The sequence below is a fragment of the Schistocerca americana genome, chromosome 10 (assembly GCF_021461395.2).
Source record: "Schistocerca americana isolate TAMUIC-IGC-003095 chromosome 10, iqSchAmer2.1, whole genome shotgun sequence".
Lineage (NCBI taxonomy): Eukaryota > Metazoa > Arthropoda > Insecta > Orthoptera > Acrididae > Schistocerca > Schistocerca americana.
The window spans coordinates 179,310,820-179,334,183 of NC_060128.1; the positions used below are offsets into that span (position 1 = coordinate 179,310,820).

General features: G+C 39.4%; 2 protein-coding genes across 5 annotated transcripts in view; one reads left to right on the top strand and one right to left on the bottom strand.

The window, feature by feature from the left end:
* LOC124552734 (leucine zipper transcription factor-like protein 1) overlaps positions 1-7,309 on the bottom strand; it is a 59,534-nt gene extending 52,225 nt beyond the window's left edge. For 2 of the 3 annotated variants that reach the window (XR_006967971.1, XM_047127076.1), the window contains exons 1-2: positions 7,023-7,309; positions 6,825-6,949 (exon numbers count right to left, since the gene is read on the bottom strand). Coding sequence is in view for 2 of the 3 variants with exons in the window: in XM_047127076.1 (XP_046983032.1) it covers positions 6,825-6,949; positions 7,023-7,025 (128 nt within the window). In the remaining variant the exon portion in view is untranslated. Of the gene's footprint in view, positions 1-6,646; positions 6,950-7,022 lie in introns of all 3 variants that reach the window. The other variant, XM_047127077.1, reaches the window with a different exon arrangement.
* A 64-nt stretch (positions 7,310-7,373) lies between these two features.
* The window catches only part of LOC124552732 (eukaryotic translation initiation factor 4B-like), a 46,215-nt gene continuing 30,224 nt past the window's right edge, over positions 7,374-23,364 (top strand). Inside the window, exons 1-4 of one of the 2 annotated variants that reach the window (XM_047127074.1) lie at positions 7,374-7,401; positions 7,976-8,110; positions 14,143-14,312; positions 21,785-22,058. In XM_047127074.1, coding sequence (XP_046983030.1) covers positions 7,389-7,401; positions 7,976-8,110; positions 14,143-14,312; positions 21,785-22,058 — 592 coding nt within the window. In that variant the 5' untranslated portion in view covers positions 7,374-7,388. The other variant, XM_047127075.1, reaches the window with a different exon arrangement.

The following is a 23,364-nucleotide window of genomic DNA, read 5'->3' on the forward strand; positions in this document are numbered from 1 at the left end:
CGTGATCTGGTTGCAGGCATGTCAGCGATGTAAAGGCTGAAAAGAAGGGGCGCAAGGACAGAGCCTTGTGGGAGTCCATTATTGAGTTTCATCTGTTTGACAAACTGCCTATTGGCTTCTGTCTTGGGTTCTTTGGCCAACATTCATCTAACGATTTTTCTGACGTTTCGCCAGCACGAGTGGCTGGCATTGTCAAAGCTTCACCCTCATTTGCCGGTGGTGAACTGGAGCCGAGCTTGCAGCCGCAGACTATATGTACCTGGCACGCCAACGTCCGAGGTCTTCTCCGCGGTCATTTCCGGTGCGGTTCTCCTCTTGCTACCTGTGACGGTCGTTCGCTGCAGTACGGGAAGCCAGGATCCGTTTACCTTAAGGCTTTCCTCTTTCTTGTTGAAACTGTTCGCGTGTTTTTGTATTTCTACAGCTCCTCTGAACAAGCGCGTGTGATAGTGCTTCTCTACAGCCAGAAATTCCGTGTTGGCAAATTTTATTACGTGGTCGGTCTCATTCAGTGCGTGCTCTGCCACGGCCGAATGAGACCGACCACGTAATAAAATTCGCCAACACGGAAGTTCTGGCTGTAGAGAAGCACTATCACACGCGCTTGTTCAGAGGAGCTGTAGAAATACAAAAACACACGAACAGTGTCAACAAGAAATAGGAAAGCCTTAAGGTAAACGGATCCTGGCTTCCTGTACTGCAGCGAATGACCGTCGCAGGTAGCAAGAGGAGAACCGCACCGGAAATGACCGCGGAGAAGCCCTCGGACGTTGGCGCGCCAGGTACATATAGTCTGTGGCCGCGAGCTCAGCTCCAGTTCACCACCGGCAATGGAGGGTGAAGCTTTGACAATGCCAGGCACTCGTGCTGGCAAAACGTCAGAAAAATCATTAGATGAACGTCGGCCGAAGAGCCCGAGACAGAAGCCAATAAGCAGTTTGTCAACAAGTGGCCACGAAAGCCTTAACAATTTTGTGTTTCATCTGTTTACTTCTCTCATTCCCCATTATTACTTGGAAGGTTCTACTTGACAACATATCATCAATGAGGTTGGTTATCTTCTTGCAGGGGACGGCACAGATTAATTTGTACATGAGCCCCTGTTTGCAAACTGTATCATAGGCTGCTGTTAGGTCTATGAATGCTGCAGCTACTTTATGTTTCTTCTGGAACCCCGCCTCTATATATCTTGTCAGTGATAGGACTTGATCTGTATAGCAGCGATAGGGATGGAATCCTGCTTGTTCGATAGGGATTTTTTTGAGTATAGTCTGGCCTATTCTGTTGAGGAGCAGTCTTTCTAGTAATTTATAGACCATACTGAGAAGTGCAATGGGGCGGTAACTCTCTGGTCTATTGCCTGGTTTACCAGGTTTCAAGACTGCGATGATCTTTTCTCGTTTAAGTGAGGGAGGAATGTTACCCACTTGGAGAATGTCCGTAAAGAACTTAGCCAGCCATCGTTTTGTGGAGGCTCCGACATGTATGAGGAACTCAGGGCGGATACCATCGAAACCCGGAGCTTTGCCTGATTTAATCTTCTTCAGGGCATTGGTAACCTCCTCGATACGAATATCTGATGAATATTCTGAGTCCATTGCACAGGTCCTTTTTAATGTTTTTAAGTCCTTCTTCACTTTTGTTGTGTGCTTTCTATCTCGTGGAGCTCTAGACACAGAAACTATGCGGGATGCAACCTTGTTGGGAGATATTTCGTCCTTTCTATGTTCAGGTGGATTTGTGCCTCCAAGTTTACACAGTAGGGACCAGGCTTGTCGGCTTGACTTTGAAAAGTCTAGTTTTTCAACAGTATTCTCCCAGTTTTGCCATCTAATAAAGTCGTTGTTATGTAATAGTTCATCCGCTATTTCCTGGTTCCCATTATTGAGGTCATCACATATCCCTGTCCAACCGGGAATGTACCTTTACAGTAACACCGGTAATGCATATTTTTTAATATTAGTGGTTTAGTTTGATGTTTGGAGACCCATATTTTTATGTCATGTCTATTTATCTCCTTTTATTATAAGAGACTAGACAAAACTTAGCAAAATGGACTAAGTATATGATGCAAAACATTCTACTTCAGTAACATCTGTGAACAAATATGGTTTATGTTTTTCTTTAGCTAGCTGTAAACTGAGAGTTGGATGTGGATTGTTATGGAGAGAAATCGAAATGTAACTTGTCTCTGCTGTACCATTAGGGTTTACATTGTTAATTATTTCATAAAGTGTGGAAAAAACTGTTTTGTGGTTATTCCAATGTGATGAATATGTACCAAAGTAACTTTATCTGGCGTTTTACTTTAAAGAAGTTACATTCTATATCTGTTTACATCAATTTGAGTTTTTGACAGAAATGCATTTGATGACTTGCCGAATATGGAGCCCGAGAAGAAGATTAATATATTGTTCTCAAACACTTACAAGACCCAGGAACACTCTCAACAAAGGTGTATTCCATTTATTTTCAGGACAGTGACCAACTACATCTGAAGTGACAAACAAAAATATGGCTATTGTTTTCAATTACTGACTTTCCAGATCAAGCATTTTTAACAAATCAGTTCTTGGACCCATGCCTTGTTACTGGTCTTAATCAATACTAAGTCGGGTAGCCTGCCAGAATTGTAGCCATACTTTTGTTTCATCAGTTATTTAATAATATTTCAATTATAGGCAGGACAGGGTTCCATTAGAACGGGTAAGAATCAATTTAAAAAATAGTTGTTAACCACGGTGTAAGACAAGGGGTTGAACTGGAACCTACTCTTTTTAGTAGCTACATTGACCTCTTTCTTTCTCAATGGAAATGTAAAGTAAACAAAGGAGTTCAGCTTGCAACTGAAAAGAACCTTAATGTACTTCTGTTTGCAGATAATATCATTATTATTCAAAAGAATGAACATGGTCTCCAAATATCAGAGTGCCAGCTGAACAAGATATGCAAAGAATACAGTTTAAAATCTTCTAGTAACAAAATCAAAATAAATGCACACTGAGGAAAATATCCAGTCAATTCAGTTTTACATGTAGTCTCTCAAATGTATGAAGATGATATCTGTTCCCAAAAGAACAGATACCATTGATGACTGCGCAGCTTCTCTAGAATGAAATGATAATTAAATCAAAATCCTTAGCTGCCGAGAGGTGTTGTTGATATACATCAATGGGGACAGCTGAAAATGTGTGCCCCGACTGGGACTCGAACCAGGGATCTCCTGCTTACATGGCAGTCGCTCTATCCATCTGAGCCACTGAGGGCACAGAGGATAGTGCTACTGCAGGGACTTATCTCTTGCACACCTTCCGCGAGACCCACATTCCCAATTGTCCACAACCTACATTTGTAGTACTCCTAATAGATATTTGCCCATTCACTCATAACTCATGCCAGACTAAGCTGACGAGTCCCATAAGAGTTCGGGCAAAGGGTGTGCATTCGCTACCCGGCCTTCTTCTGTGTGAATGCACACGGTTTGCATAGCAATGGCAGTTCCTGTCTTATCCTATGCGAGTGACAGCTGCATTACTACACACAAAAAGAAAACAAAAACAGACTGTGGAAATTAGGTTCCTGAGGAGGATGCAGGACTGTACAAGAAGAGACATGATTAGAAATGAAAGATATTAGAACATAATTAGGTGAATATAATAGAGGGAAACATTCCACGTGGGAAAAATATATCTGTAAACAAAGATGATGTAACTTACCAAACGAAAGCGTTGGTATGTTGATAGACACACAAAATTCAAGCTTTTGCAACCCACGGTTGCTTCATCAGGAAAGAGGGAAGGAGAGGGAAAGAGGAAAGGGTATGGGTTTTAAGGAAGAGGGTAAGGAGTCATTCCAATCTTGGGAGCGGAAAGACTTACCTTAGGGGGAAAAAAGGACAGGTATACACTCGCGCGCACACACACATGTCCATCTGCACATATACAGTATCACCACACTCAAACTGTAGGTCCCCTCAAACACCTCCATTTTCCTGCATTTATTTATTTCTGTTTATCTTATTGATATTGCTTAAGTTCCTTATGTATTCACATTGATAACTGTCTCTTGTTTTAATTGGTTGTGTATCACTCTCCATGTTTCATACCTCCTGATGCAGCCTTGTCTAGTACTCATTTTATTTTATTAGTTTTGTTTATTAATAGAAACTGTTGTGTAGGGATGCTATTCCTATTTTGTGCTAAAGGTTTTCCTGTCTACTCCATTATTATTTATGTACTGTTCAGTTATTACTTTTTCATTGCAAAGATGTCTATATGTGTTACTTCTCTTCCAATGTTGTTTGCTAACATTTAACTTCTTTGGTCATAATGCTCAGTAAATGTCTGAAGATCACCTTGTAAGCCGAAAACTGGTTAACAATTAAAGTAATATTGTAGAACAAAAGCAAACTGGTGCTTTGCATTTATTATAATGTTGTTCTACCAAGAACCGACGGAAGATTCTGTTAATATGATATATTGATGACTTTCCAGCAAAAGTTCTCATTGCCAATTACAGCAACATCATAGTCACTGATAAAACATCACAACTCCTATTAGAGAAAGCAAATGAAACTCTCAAGGATATGATATTTACTACTGGGCAGTATGTAATAAATTAACATTAAACATAAAGAAAATGAACAGCATGGTTTTTGGCACAAAGAGAGGAAGGAACTCTGTCACTTTAAACAGAGATGATAATCTACAAATTGTGGAACAAACAAAGTTTTTAAGAATGAACATGGCATCTTTACTGTAATGTACTAAATGAGCACAACTACAAATCTGTGGTTGATATTAAGGAAAATATTACTAAAAACCATGCTAATAGTCCTATACATTATCATGGAAGAACACATTATCATGGAACAAGAGCCAGTTTGGAGTTACATTTATTCAGGAAAAACAAACAAAAACTCAAAATAGTTTTTTACATCAAGAGATAAAACTGTATAATAAATTGTCAAAGGAATGAAAAATATTACTATAAAACATTTGTTTAACAAGGCTTATTACACAATTAAAGACTACTTAGAGAACTCTAAGTAACAGGTAGTAATGAAAGGGGATAACTACAGCACCTTGTCACATTTCAATACATGATTTTGTGCCAAGATGTATAATGCATGATAGTAATTTCCACTGCCTTAATTTTTCTGGTGGACAGTTGCACACAGCTGAATAAAGGGCATCTTCTCAGTCCACGAGTCAGCAGTGGGTGTCCCAGTGTGAGTAACAGTGAGAGTGGCACTATGCGTCACATTGTAAGTGATCGGGAATGGTCCAGGAGTCATCAGTGGGTTTGGATTCCATTAGAAAGTTTGTGTACTACAACAACACAAAACTATTTTGTTGATGCCGACTTACGGAGGGAAAATACGGGAGATCAGAGCTCACACCGAAAGATATAGGTGTTCGTTTTTTCCATGCGCTGTACGAGATTGGAATAAGAGAATTATTGTGAAGGTGGTCTTATGAACTGTCTGCCAGGCACTTAAATTTGATTTGCAGAGTATTGATGGAGAATCTAAAGAAGGGAAACTGCAGGTAGGAACCTTACCTGCTACTTGGCACATTGTTCATGATAAACACTCACGTCTGAAGTTGTATTCTGTGCACGATTATACGAGTCCACAGAACTTAGTCTTGCACTGAAGATGATCAATCTGTGTTTGAAATCGTTATAGGGGGGGAATCATATTTACACAACCAAAGTTGGAGTTTTCATTATCAGCAGGTGTCCTCAGTGGGTGAGTAGTGAAGAAGGAAACTACACTTTATGTTGCAAACTAGCTGAAACAATTTCTGTGCAAATAAAGGACTATTATACAATAGAAAATTACCAAATGATGCAGTATAGCTGGTAAGAGACTGACACATTTGACAGGAAGGAGCTGCTGTGTCCAGCCATCCTGATTTGTGTTTTCCATGGATTTCCTAGATCGCTTAGCCAAATGATGAGACTGTTTCAAAGGCCACAGTCGACCACCTGTTCTACCCCGATAGGTCACCTGTCCCTTTTCTTAAGGCATATTATGTATGCAGTGTGTTATATTTTGGCTTATTGTTTGACACTGTATTTCCTTGACAAATCCCATGTAATTGTGAGATGATCCTTGGATGAATGTAGATAAAGAAATAAATGAAATGAATATTTCTGTATTTCTGGAAAAAGAAAATAGTAATAGTATGCAGCAGAAATAAGAACCAGAAACAAAAAACATCAAAGAATTGAGAATGGTAGGAAGAAATCTTTTTAAGAATAAGATACTAAATTTAGAAGGCTTTCAAGGTGGAAAACATGGACAGAAGAAAGGAAAAGACAACATGGGGAGTGCTTGGAGTACTGGGAAAATAAGAAACAACAAAGAAGGAATAGGAACTGAAGATATAACATGATCCTGGCTGGTAAATAAGAAAATGCAAAAAGTAACATCAACAAATTGTGTTTTACTGCTACACACATTGTAAGTCAACCTAGGTTATTAGAATAACAAAAAATCATTCAAGTAACATGCAGCACGTTGGTTGTTGGAAATAGAAGATAAATATACTATGGTGAAAATGATACATGTACATTAGTGAAATTACTACTGCTAAAATGACAATTATAGTGAGGTCAAACGTAATTCGAAATATATTACATGGAAGAGATATTAATATTCCACAGAATGTGGTTCTTTTCATTCCCACACTTGATGGGTTAAAAGGATGTAAAGCTACTACTGGTGTTGTGAATAGAGTGGATTATACTAGTATACTGAGTGCTACAAATGTATGTGAACATGCACAGTATCAAAAATTGTATCACTAACGTAGTACCTAGATTCTATTACGTCTTGGAATGCACAATACACTGCCTTCAAATTTTGTGCACGCTGATGCTTAGCGAATCTGATATATGTCATAATTAGCGACTGGTGTTGCTCATTTAGTCCCAGTTCCGCCTGAAACAAAGTTTACTGTTAAGGACCTGTTTTCGAATAAGATTTTACTGAGTGTGCAGTGTCTTCAAATTACCATTTCTGCTTAGTTGACACTTGACAGACTACAGTAATTACGTTTATTAAACCAAAAACGCAAAATACAAAAGCGACTTCGCAACAACTTCAACTACGTGTTTTCAATGCGTTAGTTGTGTGGGTATATGTTTATTCTTTGGGGCTTTGGCAAACAACTCTTTACATCCTGACGGACGTCCATCACCCTAAATATTTATACACGCCGCAAGCTGTCCTTCCTTAAAATCCGTTTGCAGTAGTTCGCATTATCAATGATGATAATAATTAAAATAAACAAATTTACAACACGCGCTAAGAGCTTTGGAACATCTGCATCGCTACCGCTGAAACATCAATACTCTTTGGATCTAAGAAATTCTTCAAGATGGCCTCATCAGGTTAGTAGAGTTCGAATGAGTCACGTGAAGTGTAAAGAAGTGATCTGTGGGTGGTAATTACTAGATCCTGTGATAGGAATTACGTTTTTGAGCACCTTAAGCACAGATTGCGTGAAGGAAAATCTCAGATTCACAGTAGTAGCTATTGTTTTTGTATTAATTCGTTGCCACCTGGACGAAATTTTGTCATTCACCGCGTGGTCGCATATTGTTTCAAATGAGTACGAATTTTTTATTCATGTATTGAGTAAAATCACCCAAAAACCATAACATAGCAATTGCATAACAACAATGAAGTGTAGTAACTTTCATTTTGTTCCATTTTATGCTATCTGTTCAGATTTAGGTAAATTTGAAGGGAAAATTGAGAATTAATTAGTTGTCGATAGGTGGTGTAAATTTTGCAGAGTATTTTACTTTACTCAAAACTTTGGAGGATTATAATGGACGAACTGAATAGTCAATGAATTTAACTTTCTGCATAGGCTTCTTTTAGTGTGAAACAAATTCCTTCCTGTGTGGAGTGATAGTGCTGATGTCGGATTAATTACTTACTATGTTTTTGGAATTGCAGGTAAAAAAGGAAAAAAAACAAAGGGAAAGACTCTTCCTCTCAATGAATTTTTAGCCACTGGCCCAACACCAGGCGTTGCACCTGTTGTAACCCGTAAACTTGGCGGCAGCTGGGCGGATGATGTGGATGATGATGGTAAGTCATAATTTTCATATTATATATACGTAATATGAAATGAATGGTATCAGGAAAAAGTATTACATTGTGAATTTAGCAGTGGGTCCTTTGTAGTAACTGTACTTTAAAGAGGAAAGTGGTTGAAGCCGTTCAGAGTCCTTTCAATACTGGTACCACTAATTTTAAGTTATTTGATTATTCGTTAAATTGGCTTTAACTCGTTACCAAGTTTAATACATAATTAATAAAGTTCGGTAAATGATCGCTTTTCAAGCGTTTTATCTGTATTACCAGTGTTCCCATAGTATACTCAAAAGTTTCTGATTGATATTTGCCTATGATAGTTAATATTTGTACACAGATACTTTGAACTTGTTTGAACTAGTCATCATTATTTCAGGAATTTATCCCATGAGGCTCTAGTACTTAGTTTCATATCGAAAGTTGCATATTATGTTTTACTGGTTATGTTAATTGCCATGAATGTGGCCCAGAAGGGTAATGTATAACACAGGGTATCAAAAGTTCAAACCTCCCAGAATGAATTACAGCATGGGTGTACCTATCACCCTTCGTGCAAGTTGAGACGATAAATGTCTTTATAGATTTGCAAACTATACTTCACATGCCCTTTTTACATAAAAATCTTTTAAGTGTTCTGTGTATGAACTACTGGGAAACATTAGGTTTATTTAAGCAGCTACCAGTGGGCTCTTGCTCTTGCAAAGAGCTAAAGTCACTATAAATAGTGCCTTTTCTCATTCCTGGCTACTTGATGGTGGCTGTTGATTGTTTTATATTGCAAGAAGCAGCCAAAATCTCTGGTGCTCCCAATCTGAGAGATTTGTGCATGTGTATAGCTGTCTGAGAGATAGTGAGGATAGTTCCATGTGACCCATGTTTACATTTCGTTGTTTTGTGTGTACTTCATTTCCAGCTCTCACATCAAATGAGAACAAAATGGATTTCTGTTACTACGAGCTGTACAGCTAATTGAAATACATTCACATAATTGCAGAAAATTAATATAAATAACAGTTTCCTGATTTTATATCTGTGTTATTAGCAGTTGAAAGGTTATTGTCTTGCAGATCTTTAATAATTGTCTGAAACGAAGTGGCAGTTTTTCCCCCACTGAGCCAGTCAGTTTATTTTAAGGTTTCTCATTCCACACTGTTAGCCGATTCCAAGTTTGCTGAGTTTCAAGCGCATGTTTTCATTTCCTCATATGTAAGGCATTAACATGTTACACCATAATAAAAAAGCAAACTTGAGAGAATACTCTGATAACATTGGCAGTCTGAAACTTTCACCGGAAATCTTAATACTGCTTATTCAGTATAGATTGGAAATCCGAATTACGCATTTGTAGCGTGCTGATTTTTATGCACATGAGAGCTTGGTGTGAAGTCCAACTTAAAATGAACATACTTTGTAATAAAAAGATTTTTTTTAAGACCTGCAGATGATAGCAAATTCTGTTGAGGCTGGTTGTTAAAAAAGAAATATTTATGCGATCTTGGCTGTTGAATGTTTTTATCAAGTAAAACGGATCACTCCTTTGGTGTTCTCAGAATGAGAAAATTCAATGAGGCATGAAAATAGAGTGGACAGCTAGTGCCACAGGTGACCAAGGAACGACATTCTAATGAGAAAAGGAAAAAGAAGTGTCGACCAATATAAACACAGAGCACATTGTTCGTAAGTCATTGTACCCACTCATGGTGCTGTAGTGTCTGTTTTCTGGAGCTTGAAAGTAGCTCTCTGGCAACTATTTAAACAAAACTGTTTAGTGCTGATCCAAATTTTTGTGAATAAATGCTTAAAATTGAAATTTTCCTCCAAGTGTTAATTATATAATTGCACCATTGGAATAAAAAGGAAAATCAGTGTTATTTGAATAGAAGTAAGCTTTCATGTTATGTAGATCGTCTACCTGATAGCTTGCTATGATGTAGAACTTCTCAGTTGGCAATTCTGTAGGAAAACAGCTTTATTCTAAAATATATCAGGTGGTTCCAAAGGTTGTGCATGAATTGAAGGGTCTGATAGACAGGTTGAAATAAAATTTTGGAGTAGGAACTTTTGGTATTAGAAGTAATTTTGAGCAAGTGAGAGTTTTGGAATATCTGGAAGAACAAGCAAAATCAATGCATCTGTGCATTACGTTCAGCAAAGGTAATGCTAAGAGTTTTCTGTGTATGTACAACACGTTCTCATTCAAGTGTGTTCTGGATGTTATGTCCTTAAGGTCTTGTGTATAAGTTGCTGTGTACGTACACCTGCTTTCCATTCATGTGCTCTGAAGGGGACGTCAAATTACATGACCACCTTTCTCATTTTACCAGGCATCTTGATCTTTTTTTGGGAAATACCAAAAGCCTCATGTATGCAACAATAGTTCCCGATAAAGAAACTTCGCCGGGATGCTTGCAGCATCTGAGGTGGTCCGAGCAATGACTGGTGTACTTGGAAAGGTGCACCAATATTTTCTACAAAGACATTGTGCCTATATTTGAATGTGGTGGTCATCATTATTGGACTTATGTAAATAGTGTTCAGTAAACACTTCATTATCTTTGCCACACTTAGGCACACTTACACTGATTGTCCTTGTTGTTCCTGACATTCCAAAACTTTTGTTGGTATAAGATATTTCAAAGACTTCAAGTCCCTAATCCAAAGTTGCTGTATTTCAACCATTGTCATTCCTTTTGAATCAACCTGTGTAAATATGAAACCAAAAGAAAGTACAGGTGAAAAAGAAAAAATATTTTAGAGCAAAAAAAATTGTTGAAATTGGAATAGTGTGAAGCTTTTAAATGTTAGTGTCAGAAGTATCTTTTGGGTTATTGTTATGAATTATGCGTTTTAATCAGTATTTGAGGCCTCTGTAACTTGTTGAAAAGAGCTACCTCGCTGCGTGTCACAAATGGCGACAAACTGTTTATTTTGTAGCTATAAAATGTTACATTCCAGATTTTTATGCTGCGCGCGCGCGCGCGCGCACACACACACAGTGAAATGTTGTTAGCAAACAGGAAAGTTGTATTTATGGTTATTTGTTTATGATTAGAATACTACTGTAGAATCTGAATTTGCACGAACAATATACAAGTTTCAAGGTCGGACATAGCAAACATGAAGGAAGAGATGGGGGGGGGGGGAGGCGGGAGGAATGAGAGATTGGGATGCATATCCAATTCCCATGCGTATTAAAAAAATGTCTTTCTCTTTTCTTTCTTTCCCATCGAAGCAGATTGAAGCACAGCAAAGTGTGGCCGGGTACAGCTAGTCTGTGTAATATTTTGAAACCATTTTCAAACTGTTTCTTTAATTAAGACTAATTTTGAGTGGGTGACCACATTTCAGATTCAAGTAGTCCTGCAGAATAGCAAAGCAGTAATAAAGTGGCTTTCTTTGAGTGCTGTTCCTGCTTAAAATAGCATCAGCCTACTGTGAACCAAAATTCTAAAACTGACCCTCCTTATCAGTTACCAGTATATGGAGAACTACAGTTGAATATGAAATCTGAATTATAGACCAGCTTTAAAACTTTTAGGGACATTGAGGTACTGAGAGGGGTGTTGATTACATTAAGTGCAGTAGAAAGTGTTGGCCAACAAGAAATTAGGTAATTTCCAAGAATGATTGCCTCTTGAAGTCACGGGGTCCAAACAATACTTACCGAACGTGTGATCCTAAATGGATCAGGCGACCTTGGTGGGGGACGTTATGATCAATTATTTGTGATTGTAATTTTTATGTTTTCCGTCGTTCCCTTAGTTGGTCTAAGTTACACACCTCCGCGAATTAATGGTAAAAAGAGAATTGTTCCCGTAGCATACACATCACATGGACTTTCACGTGACGACACCACCCACAGCGAGTGAGGTAAGTCATCTCCTTTGTAATTACAAGTATTTTTGTAATGCTCTTCTTTTGTCATTGCTGTAGTGACCACCGTAAACATACTCATAACGTCCGCCACCAGAGTCGCCTGATCGATTTAGGGCCGCACGTTCGATATGTATTGTTTGGGCCCCACAACTTCGAGAGGCAATCATTCTTGGAAATTACCAGAAATTGAACCCTCATATGAAAAACCGTATGTATTCCATTTGCCTGTGAGCTCTCCAATTTTTAAGTATTGTCAGAGTATTGGCATTTGTTATTTCCTTTGCGGAGCTCACAGTTAACCATATGAAATTTAATTTCTGCAACAACATACTAGAAACAGTTACCTGTTTCGTGTCTGCGGTGGATTTTTAAGTGTGGTTGTCGAGTAATGTTTCTCAGTTGTGCGAGAGATTGTTCAGAGTTGAATGTAAAAGTCAAAACTGTAGGCCAGTCACTTGAAATGGATCACCTCTCCCATTAGTTTAGAGTGTAATATTCATTGTGACAGACTAATGCGTAGTTGGAGGTTGAGGTTATATTGGACAGTGACAATTCAGTTGAGTTCGGGAAACCAACAAATATGAATCCAAAATGGTAATTGTGGTATCAGATTGATCTTTAACATAGCCTCAGGTCTAGATATTGAATATGCTTTGTTATGAATTTAGAAAATAGTATTTGAATTCAGAAAAGCTGTTTTGGTAAGTATTTTGGAACATATTCGTGAATATGCCATGGATCTCTGTGATTACGAGGAAATGTTGTCTACTCCAGGAGCCTTGTTTCCACTCGGGTCTTTCAGTTTCTGCCAAGTTCTCGCAGTATCATGCTTACTTCTTCTTCTCTTTCTGTAATAGTGTTTCCCTTTCCCGTGTGTGTGTGTGTGTGTGTGTGTGTGTGTGTGTGTGTGTGTGTGTGTCCTTGCTTTCTATTTGGGCAGTTGCTTCTCTTCTCTCCAAAGGTCTCTCTATCTCTCCCATAGGCAGTATCCATAGTTCCCCCAATTGTGCATATTACTATGACCTTGCAGTTGTCCTCCAGACATTTTGCTTGTACTTCTACTAGCCCTTCTGTTTTTACCTGTGTTATCTTCTCCTGCCTTCACTGTTTCATCTCTCAATGTTACCATTATGGCGCTTGCTTTGAAATTTGAAAACCTCTCCATCTTTAAATTTATCAGTGCCTCATCTCCCTAATTTCCTATCTTTTTGCAATTTCTTCTGTTTTAATCTGCAGTATGTAATCAATAAATTATGGCCAGAGTACACATCTGCTCCTTAATGTTTAAAATCATGTTTTGGAATTCTCCCATACCATTATACAATCACTCAGAAACCCTCCAGTGTCTACAATTTTTCCTGCGCTTCATTTTCTGACTTCCAATCCCTCGTATCAGTTAACCCTTTATTCGGTGCACACAGAAATATTGTGAAGAATAGATAAAGTTGCTTAAAATAAATGTATACAGGTCGTGTGAACAGTGTTACATACAGTTTTCCAAAATACGTTGCCTGCCTATAACTACCATTTCCAACGAAAGACACATGAATGCTACAATATAAATACTACAGTTTTCTTCCTGTGTTTTGAAAAACGAAGAATACCTCAGGACAGTTGCTTAATCCACAGACTTTTATTGGATACACTACAGGTTTCAGAACAGTTACAGTTCCATCATATTGTGTGAACTGCAATAGTAAAAGCATTATGTTACATCTGAAAGGGAGGGATCCTCAAGTCTGGAATATCAGATAAGGAGCTTTGTGGCTAAAGTTTCAAAATTAAAAGAGTTTAGGATGTTTGTTACAAATGAAATTGCTTAATCACTTGAGGTCAGCCTCACCCCAATGTTGTCATAGAACCAAAGCAGTAGCTTACCTACATTTCTAGTTTCGTACTTATTATTAGGCCTACTCCTACGTATGCCTGTTTTATATTTTTGTTGATGCCCTCAGAAAGGTCTCTCCATTGTAGGCTACCAATTATTTCAACAGAACTACAAGTAGAAGAAAGCCATGCCAAAATGGTGGCTCTTTTCAAAACATATAAAAAAGACACTGCAGTGTTGTGTATAGAATAGATATGATACAGAGTTTTAATGACCTCTTGTACTGCAAGAGAACTTACTGGAAATACTTCTGTTCTAACAGATACAGACACTGGTCGGCGTGTGGTGCTCCCGACTGCACCTCGAGCTACATGGGGAACTGATGTGGATGACTCGATTGTACCCCGTGACCCACCGTATACGGCCTTCCTGAGCAATCTGCCATTTGAAACTGAGGAGGATGAACTATATAATGTCTTCAGGGATTTAAGGGTAACACTCTTTTCATTACTAGTATCATAACACATTTTCATAAGTGTTTAGACTAAGGGTTCTTCTTGTACTCTTATTGTGGGGTCTGAGTGACTTGCCTCTGCTTTCAAACTGTTTCCCCTCCCCCGCCCCCCCTCTACCCCGCTCCCTCTCCCTCCTCCCTGGGCCATAATCAAATAATTCCAGAAACTAGGAACAGGTTTTTCACTTGGAAATGTGTAGCTACCCTATATTATTGTGAATGAGCATAATTTAAGTGTATGTCCAATTCTGTGTGCTATCTCTTCCTTTCTGGTACTAGTTTGAGATTGATTTCCCTCACGCCTCTATATTTGTAATTAATAATGGAGGTGAATGATGATTCATTTCACTGTTTAAAGATATATATAGATAAGAAGCTGTTTGTGCAAGTTGTGTTATAGAGAAACAAAGTACAGTTCTAATTGTAGAGGAAAAAATGAGGAGTTTACAAGTGGCAAAAACTACCAAATTTATAGGCTTCTGCAAATGATCAGTTTGTAAAAATTTCAGTGATTTGTCAAATTATTTGGCAGTGTGCAGCTTTGATTGATGTTTGTCAAATATATGCTGTGGTTGAGTGACATTTTGAATGATGACCAGCTTGACAAGACAACAGACGTTGTTCTGCCACAACTGTTTTGTGAGACAGAGCTTTCGTTACAACTTATTATATTGTGAGTTTTCAGAACTGTGGAACCTACAATTGAGGTTAAAAATGGGAGACGAGTCGCAGTTACCAAAATGGTAGTGATGGTGTGTTTTTTCCAGCCAAATACTATGCAGGAAGGTATTTAAAAAAATATTCTATGCACTAGCACAGGCATAAATGCAATAAAATAAAAATTGAAGCACTAGAGTTCTTAGACAGGTGATTTATAGAAGACCAATTGGAAGAGATTAGCTTTTGGCATATCTGTATCTTCTTTTCCATTGTGGGTTAAGTAACTCTAACAAGTTATTGAAAGGTGGACTACTCATGCAGAGAAAGTTGATGTAATAATCAGGTTTGGAATGTAATATGTCCTGTAGCAGATTATTGTGGGTATTTTTTTTTTCTAAATTTCAATCCTTCACTGAACCAGCATCCTGTTTTCTTTTTCTTCTTTATACACAGAGCTAAGGTTAGTGCATGAATTGGTAGCCATACCCATTAGCCTCAAAACGTTTCACAACACGATACACACAATATGACAGCTTCAAAGATGACTTTGTTGGTACATCTGTACACTTGTTCGACAAACCTGTGGATAGGTTACACCAAATTTGACTAACAAATTCGATCATTTACAGAGACCATGTATGTTGATGATTGGTATAGTTCATGATGTACTGCCAAAAGCTGGACAGAAACGTGAGATATGGAAGGATTTCCAAAGCAAAAAATCAGAAATGGCGGCCACGGTATTTTTATGTATCTTCCTATCACACAGCTTAAAATTACAAGTGAATCACTCCTTAAATGAACTAGATTGACTGAAATGGATGGATTGTTTTATATGATACTGATGAAGACGGAACAACGTGAAATTATATCATTAAAATTTTAGAGTGGTACAGTTTTTCATTAGTCACAACATGCTCATAAAATCATTCCATACCCTGTGCCAGTAACTACAGGGTGTGGTAGATAAGTAATGAGACTCAGTCTAGAAAAACAAATTTATTGATCCAATTTGTACAAAACGTTAATATTCTTCAAAGTACTCGCCTTGGGCGTCGACACAATGTTGCCAGCGCGTTTTCCAAGCTTCATGAATGAACATAATATGGTCACTGGAAATAATTTCATATAAGTATTCCCTCATCTCGAATGTGCAAGTAGGTATTTGGATTATTGCGGATTTCTAATGTTATCTTTTGTATTAGCATTTAATAGTATTTATCCCTGTTTGTGAAAACAAAATTTTCTTGAAGTGAAGTGTTAGTGACGACAATGTGCAGGAAAGCATCTTTAAAAAGTCCATGCTTGGATGTGTATCTCAAGGAATTTACAGTAGAGTGCAGCAACCATTACCTCTTATATGTTCTGCACTAACTGCTATACTTACGGGTAGTCTGCTTACATAGTATGTATCGGAAAATGTGACACCTATTATTATGTTTAAAGCAGATATAAAATTGGTAGTCATGCCAAAGTGTTATGTTAAGTACTGAGAATTTAGTGTGTTGTTTTTCAGACATCAGTACTTTTTGCGATTTTCATGTCTTTGTCCCCCTTACTGCTAAACAAGACACTTAGAAAAATAATTATTTCTGATATGTGTACTACTAACTGTCTGATGTGAAATTTAGGAGTGTGTGTTTGGAAGGGATGGTAGGGGTAATCTTGTGATCCATATACATAATTGCAGATTTACTGTTTTATTTTTTCGTATGTAATCTGGGGGGTCTATATAAATTCAGAGTAATCATCCTTTGTGAATGGAAAGTCCACAGTTCGTACCCTTTATACACCGCAAACAGGACATGTTCATTTTGGTAACAGTTGAGGATTTTATTTACAAGTAGTGTCTTAAGCACTTTGCTTGTGGGATTCTATATTTGATGAGTTCCTAAAGTTGACACAATTGTTCACAAAGTTATGTTATGGAATATGGCTCTATTTACTGAGGCTACTTAGTCCACTTTCAAGAATGTAGCCTATATGTGTTTTTAACTCATGATCTTAGCATGAGTGTCAGTGATTTGAGATTTTTATTATTGACGTTTCCATCCTGGAATAATCTCTGGGTTCTGGACTCATTCAAAACTAGCAGTTTATTTTGTAAAACCAAATACATACAACCTACACTTAGAGCAGAGAGCATTACTGTGTTTCTATACTTCAAACTGTGGTCTTTAAGCACTGAACTAAGCAAATTCTGATTAAAAAAGATAACATTCCTTCTCCACATAACAGTACAGTTTTTCATGACACCAATTATATACCGAGGTGGCAAGTAATTTGATGGTGATGCACACATATATAGATAGTGGTAGTATCGCATACACAAGTTATAAAAGGGTGGAGCTGTCAATTGTACTCAAGTCATTCATGTGAAAAGTTTTTCTACCCGATTATGGCTGCACAATGGGAATTCAAACTTCAAATGTAGTTAGTCAGAGGTAGATGCATGGAACATTCCATTTCATAAATTGTTAGGGAATTCAATATTCAGAGAGCCACAGCATCAAGAGTGGGACAATAAGACTAAATTTCAGGCATTACCTTTCACGGTGGCCAATGCAGTGGCCGACGGCTTTCAGTTAACGACCAAGAGCACGAGAGTCTCTGTAGAGTTGTCAGTGCTAACAGATGAAGCAACACTGCATGAAATAAACACAGAAATCAATGTGGGATGTACGACAATCATAACAATCAGTACAGTGCAGTGAAATTTGGTGTTAATGGGCTATGGCAGCGGGGGATCAATGGGAGTTCTTTTGCTGATAGTACAGCATAGCCTGCAGCACCTCACCTGGGCTCGTCGTGACCTTACCATTTGGTTGATTGGCGACTCCATGGAGTGCTGTGCACAGTGACCATATATGTTAAATTAAAAGGAACAACAGCCTGCACTGGTAACACTTTCACAATTATGAATGGCTATAGAGGCACCATAGCTCAGTACCCCTGTAAGGAGCTTCCAACAACATGAGTCGATGCAGCTTTGAGTTGCTGCACTATGCTGGGCAAAAGGAGGCCCGACACAATTTGGGAGGTATCCCATGACTTCCGTAACCTCAGTTTATGAAGCTCTGCAGTATAATATATGCCTGAAAATTTCTTTCGTTGCGTTCATTTTCTGCATAGGCACCTTTTCTAATAGGTCTCTCTAGTTTTATTACTGATAGCCTTGCATTTGCAGCCAATATCGGCCTTCCTGTGTCACATAGTTTCAAATAATCGTGGCATCGTCATCCATTTGACACCTCCTCCTGGGAAAAGACAACTTCCAAACCTGTCTGTGCATTAAAGTGTATAGACATATGCATCCAAGTTTTCTAATGTCACCTACCCACCTTTCCTTCAGCGTTTCTTGAAATTTGGCAGAAACGGCATTTATCACCCATTTGCATGGCTGAGTGTTCCATACACTCGTCTTGTTCCTGATATATTAGTTTGATTTCTTGTCATGTCTAGTGTTTCCCTGCGTGCTGTGGTTTGATTTCTTGTCATGTCTAGGGTTTCCCTGCATGCTGCTCTCCATTTTGCATATGAGACAGTTGGAATGTTTTGGAAAATCTTGATTGCTTGTGGTGGTTTTATGCAGTATGGTGTGTCAAAAGCATTGTACAACTCATAGTACAGAATGGGGCACCTGCCCTGTTTTCTTGGTGCATTTTTACAAAACAGAGTTTTCAGAGTGCGTGTGGGTAGTTGTACACTTTTATTTGGGTAAATGGTGTGCCTCAGGCTTGTGTCCTGAGCGTCACCCTCTTTGCTATCGCCATTGACCCTATTGTGGCCTGTCTCCTCACGGGCATCTCCGGCTCCCTTTTTGTCGATGATATTGCCACCTATTGCAGTTCTCCACGGACCTGTCTCACTGAGCTCTGTCTTCAGCACAGTCTTGATCGTCTTCACTCCTGAAGCATCGCCCATGGCTTTCGCTTTTCCACTGATAAAACTGTCTGTATGAATTTCTGGCGGCGCAAATGGTTTCTCCCACTAACTCTACATCTTGGGACTGTTGCCCTTCTGTTTGTTGATACAACAAAATGCCTGGGGCTCATGCTCTCTTGGTCCTCCCATGTCTCTTACTTGGCATCCCGCTGTACACGGTCTCTCAGTGTGCTACGTGTCCTCAATGGTACTTCTTGGGGTGCTGATCGAACCACCCTCCTCTGTTTGTACTTGTCTCTTGTCTGTTCAAAAGTCGACTATAGGTGCTTTGTTTATGCATCTGCATGCCCATCCCTTTTACGCCGTCTCAACACTATCCATCATCGTGGCATCTGGTGACGGGCGCTTTTACACCCGGTTGAGTGTCTGTATGCTGAAGCTGCTGAACTACAACTGTCCTACCATCGTGGCTTTCTCCTCAGCAGGTATGCATGCATGCTGTTTGTCTGCCATGCGTGGCCATGCTTCCTATGCTGCCTCCTTTGATGATTCCTTCGATCATCAGTATGGGGCTCGTCCCTCTTCTCTGTTCCCTCCTGGAGTCCACTTCTGCCACTTGCTACGGTGGCTTAACTTCACGCTACCTGCAACTTTCCTCGTGGGTGTGAACCCTTCAGCACCTTGGCATCGTGAAGTGGCCCGTGTTTCCTAAGGACACTACTCGAGCCTTGGTCTATAGCCTTCAGTTTCATGACCTTCGCATGGAATTTAGCGATAGTACCTTTGTATACAGTGATGGCTCTCGGACTGACTGTAGGGTTGGGTGTGCGTTTGTTATTGGCACTCGTGTCTGATAGTACCGGTTTCCGGCCCACTCCTCAGTATTTACAGCCGAGCTCTTCGCCTTGTATCAGGCCACGGAGTACATCCGGCGACGCAGCCTTCCCAATTGTGTCCTCTGCTCCGACTCACTCAGCGCCCTCCAAAGTCTCTGTACGCTGTTCGTCCCTTAGTGCAGCAGGTACAGGAAAACTGTCACTTGCTCACTCTTTGTGGAGCCAGTGTCATGTTTCTGTGGGCCCCTGGTCGTGTCGGTCTGCCAGGAAACGAGGCTGCTGCAAGGCTGCAGTCCTCTTACCTCAGCCCGCAAGTACCTCTATTTCCTGCGATGATCTCTGCGTTGCCGTCTGTCAGGAAGTGGTGTCCCTTTTGGCATTGCCAATGGTCCTCAGTTCACGGGGATAAGCTTCGGCATATTAAGGCTCTCCCGGCGCCTTGGACGACCTCCTCTCAGCCCCCCGCTGAGAGGAGATTATTTTAACTTGGCTGCATATTGGGCACTGTCTTTTTAGCCATCGTCATTTGCTCAAAGGCGCTGCCCCGTACTTCGTATGCATTGCGCCCAAATTTTAACTGTCCGCCACTACCAGCTGGAATGCCTTGTTTTTACTAATTTACGCTCCATCATGGGTTTGCCATCTGATTTATCAGCTGTTTTAGCAAATGATGCGCAGGCTGTCACCTTCGGTTTACTTTTTATCTGCCGAAGCAATATGGTAAATGCCATTTAATTTTTGGTTTTCGATCTCCATTTTTATGGTGTTTTTTAAGCCCTTTTTCCACGTGCCTTGTTTAGATGTCTCCTATTCTTTCCATTGGGACTGACATATAGCCGTGTCTCTGTGTTTGCGTTTTATAATTTTGACTTGGGCGCGTATGACCTCAGTTGTTTTTGGCGCCCTAAAACAAAACAAGAGTACAGAATTAACCTTTCGCCGCTACAGATGTCCTCTTTGCATTTCCCACTAAGGCAGCTTTTGTTACAGGTGTACTGCTCACCAAATGCTGGTGCTCATGAAGAGAGACGGCATTCCAGCCTATATCAAATACTTGTCATCTGGTTTTCCTATATGGTGCAAAAATTTGATACTTGTCCACCTTAAAGGCTAATATATTCACTTGATCGAGAACTGAATTTCTTTTTGTTTTTGCTCATGCTTACTTTGCTGTCACATCTCGTAAACAATTCAAGTTATTGAAATGAGATATTTTGCAAATGGTAGCACAAAGTGAGGTATATGTTGTGTGATAAATACTTGAAACTCTTTTATTCACCAAGATGTGGAAGTAACTATAGTCTGCAGCAGTGAGAGGTCGGCGGCTCAGGACGCATTCAGATGTCCATAGCACAGTCGGAATATCAAAGCAATGTGCGTACACATGTCCACAACACCTGGGGAATAGTGTAGCAGGATGCGTGTCCAGTCTGCAGCAGCGAAAGGATTAAGATTGAGATGCATCCATTTTATTTCCATAGATTTTTGTCTCTTATTTGTCAATTTTATTCCCAGTTTCCACTTAGTACCTTCCATTTGTGAAGAAATCGCTAAACACTTGTGACTGAATGAAAATATTTTACATTTAACAACATGAGGAAAAGATAGATTGCTACTCACCGTAAAGATGACACGCTGAGTTGCGGACAGGCACAAAGAAAAGACACTTACACGTTAGCTTCTTTTGGTAAGAGTATGCAGAAAATGAAACGCGCGCGCACACACACACACACACACACACACACACACACACACACACACAGCTGCTGTCTCCGGCAGCTTGGACCAGAATACTGGGTGTACTGATTCTTGTCTGAGCTGCCGGACTAGCGGTCATGTGTGCATAAGGCATGCTTGCTTGCGTGAGTGTATGCGTGTGTGTTTCCTTTTCTGTTGAAGGCTTTATCCAAATGCTAATGTGTATGTTTCTTCAGGTTGAGTCTGTCTACAGTACAATGTGTCACCTTTACAGTGAGTTGCAATCTATCTTTTCCTTATATTGTTGATGATCCAACCTAGATTTTCCATTGTTTAATATGTTACATTCAATAGTGGTTATATTTCCCCAGGTTCACAGCGTTCGGCTGCCGGGCGGAGATCGCGGGAAGCGAGGCTGTGGGTATGTGGAATTCGAGGACCGTGGCAGCCTCATCTCCGCCCTGGCGATGATTGACACGCAGCTGAAAGGCAGAAATATACGTATCGCTGTAGCGGACAACGTTTCAGATGACAGGCGGCGGGGCATGAGGGATCGGGAGAGGGGGCTTGACCCCGACCGCAGCAGTGCGGGCGACTGGAGGTCAGGCCCACGCGATGAGCCTCCGCCGCGGGACTCGTGGGATGGTTGGTATTTCCCACTCTCTGCGTTAATCAAGCTATACATCAGAAAGTTCCCTTTGTAAATGTGTCTAATGTATTTTATATTGCTTATTTTGGCAAGTGTGTAAGGCAGTTAGCTTGCGACAAGTGCTGACATATATTGCCTTAAATGTTTTCATTGTGCTTAGTCATAAGAATTAACAAGGCTGTATGTTATTGGACGAGAAGTTTATTGTTCCATTAAGTTTCGGGTGTGCAGGCGCCAGAAATCTTGTGAGATTTCTTGCGGCTGCACACCCGAAACTTAATGGAACAGTCTTTGCGCCGCCAATATCTGAAGATTCACGCAAAGTTTATTCTTTGTGTTTGACTAGTTCTGATATACATCTCATTTTCAAGTGCCCCATTCCTAAAGTGCAAATCAAGCAGGTTTTCTTAACCATTGAGCAGACATGCTGTTTTTCATAAGAGGAGTGGCTGCATGGTGTACTTTGTACGCATGTAAATAATAGCTGTCTTTATGTTATCAAGGTAAACATGTATGAGCAGAATTGCAATTTCATCTTATTTCACTTAAACAACAATAAAATATACTTACACTGTATGAGCTACTGTCCTGTTTAATTAAACAATAATAATGAAATAAACTCTTGTTACCACCGACAGGTGTTGCCCCACAGTAACGACCCACTGGAAACATTAAACAGCGCAGTTGCATCAGATCCAAGCCACCTGCTTATTCGAGTACTAATTATTTTGTAGTCCACTGCCTCATTATAGGATTGTTCTGCTAGCTCATAAACTGGGTCATTTTCTTGCATGAATTGTAGATGTTTTACCAGCTAGCTCACTTTTTATTTTGTATTACTACTACTCATTTGGACATATGACAACACAGTTTATCACGGTATTAGCTGAAGCAATAATGAAGGAATGGATATGGGCTACCAATTGTGAAATGACAATGGAACAGTCCAAAACAATTTTATTTGTGGTTGACACACTTCATGCATTGGCGCACCAACTCGAGGTTTAACAGGCCTGTCATTAATTGTAAAATTGTGTACTATAAAATACAGCCTTGCAGGAAAAATTTAAATTTAAGTAGTTTGTGGTGTCTGTAAATCAGGGGTTCCAAAATGTTTCCTGTGATGGAACTTTTTGTAAATACTGATACTTTGATGGAACACCTAGTTTATTTCGAAGGTTAATAAAGTTTAAAAAATTAGTACAGTTGTTTTATTCAGTGACTAATTCAGTTTTAAATCACAGCTAATAAAACAAATCATAATAAAATTAAATAAAAATTAGTATCATCAAAATAGTGGGG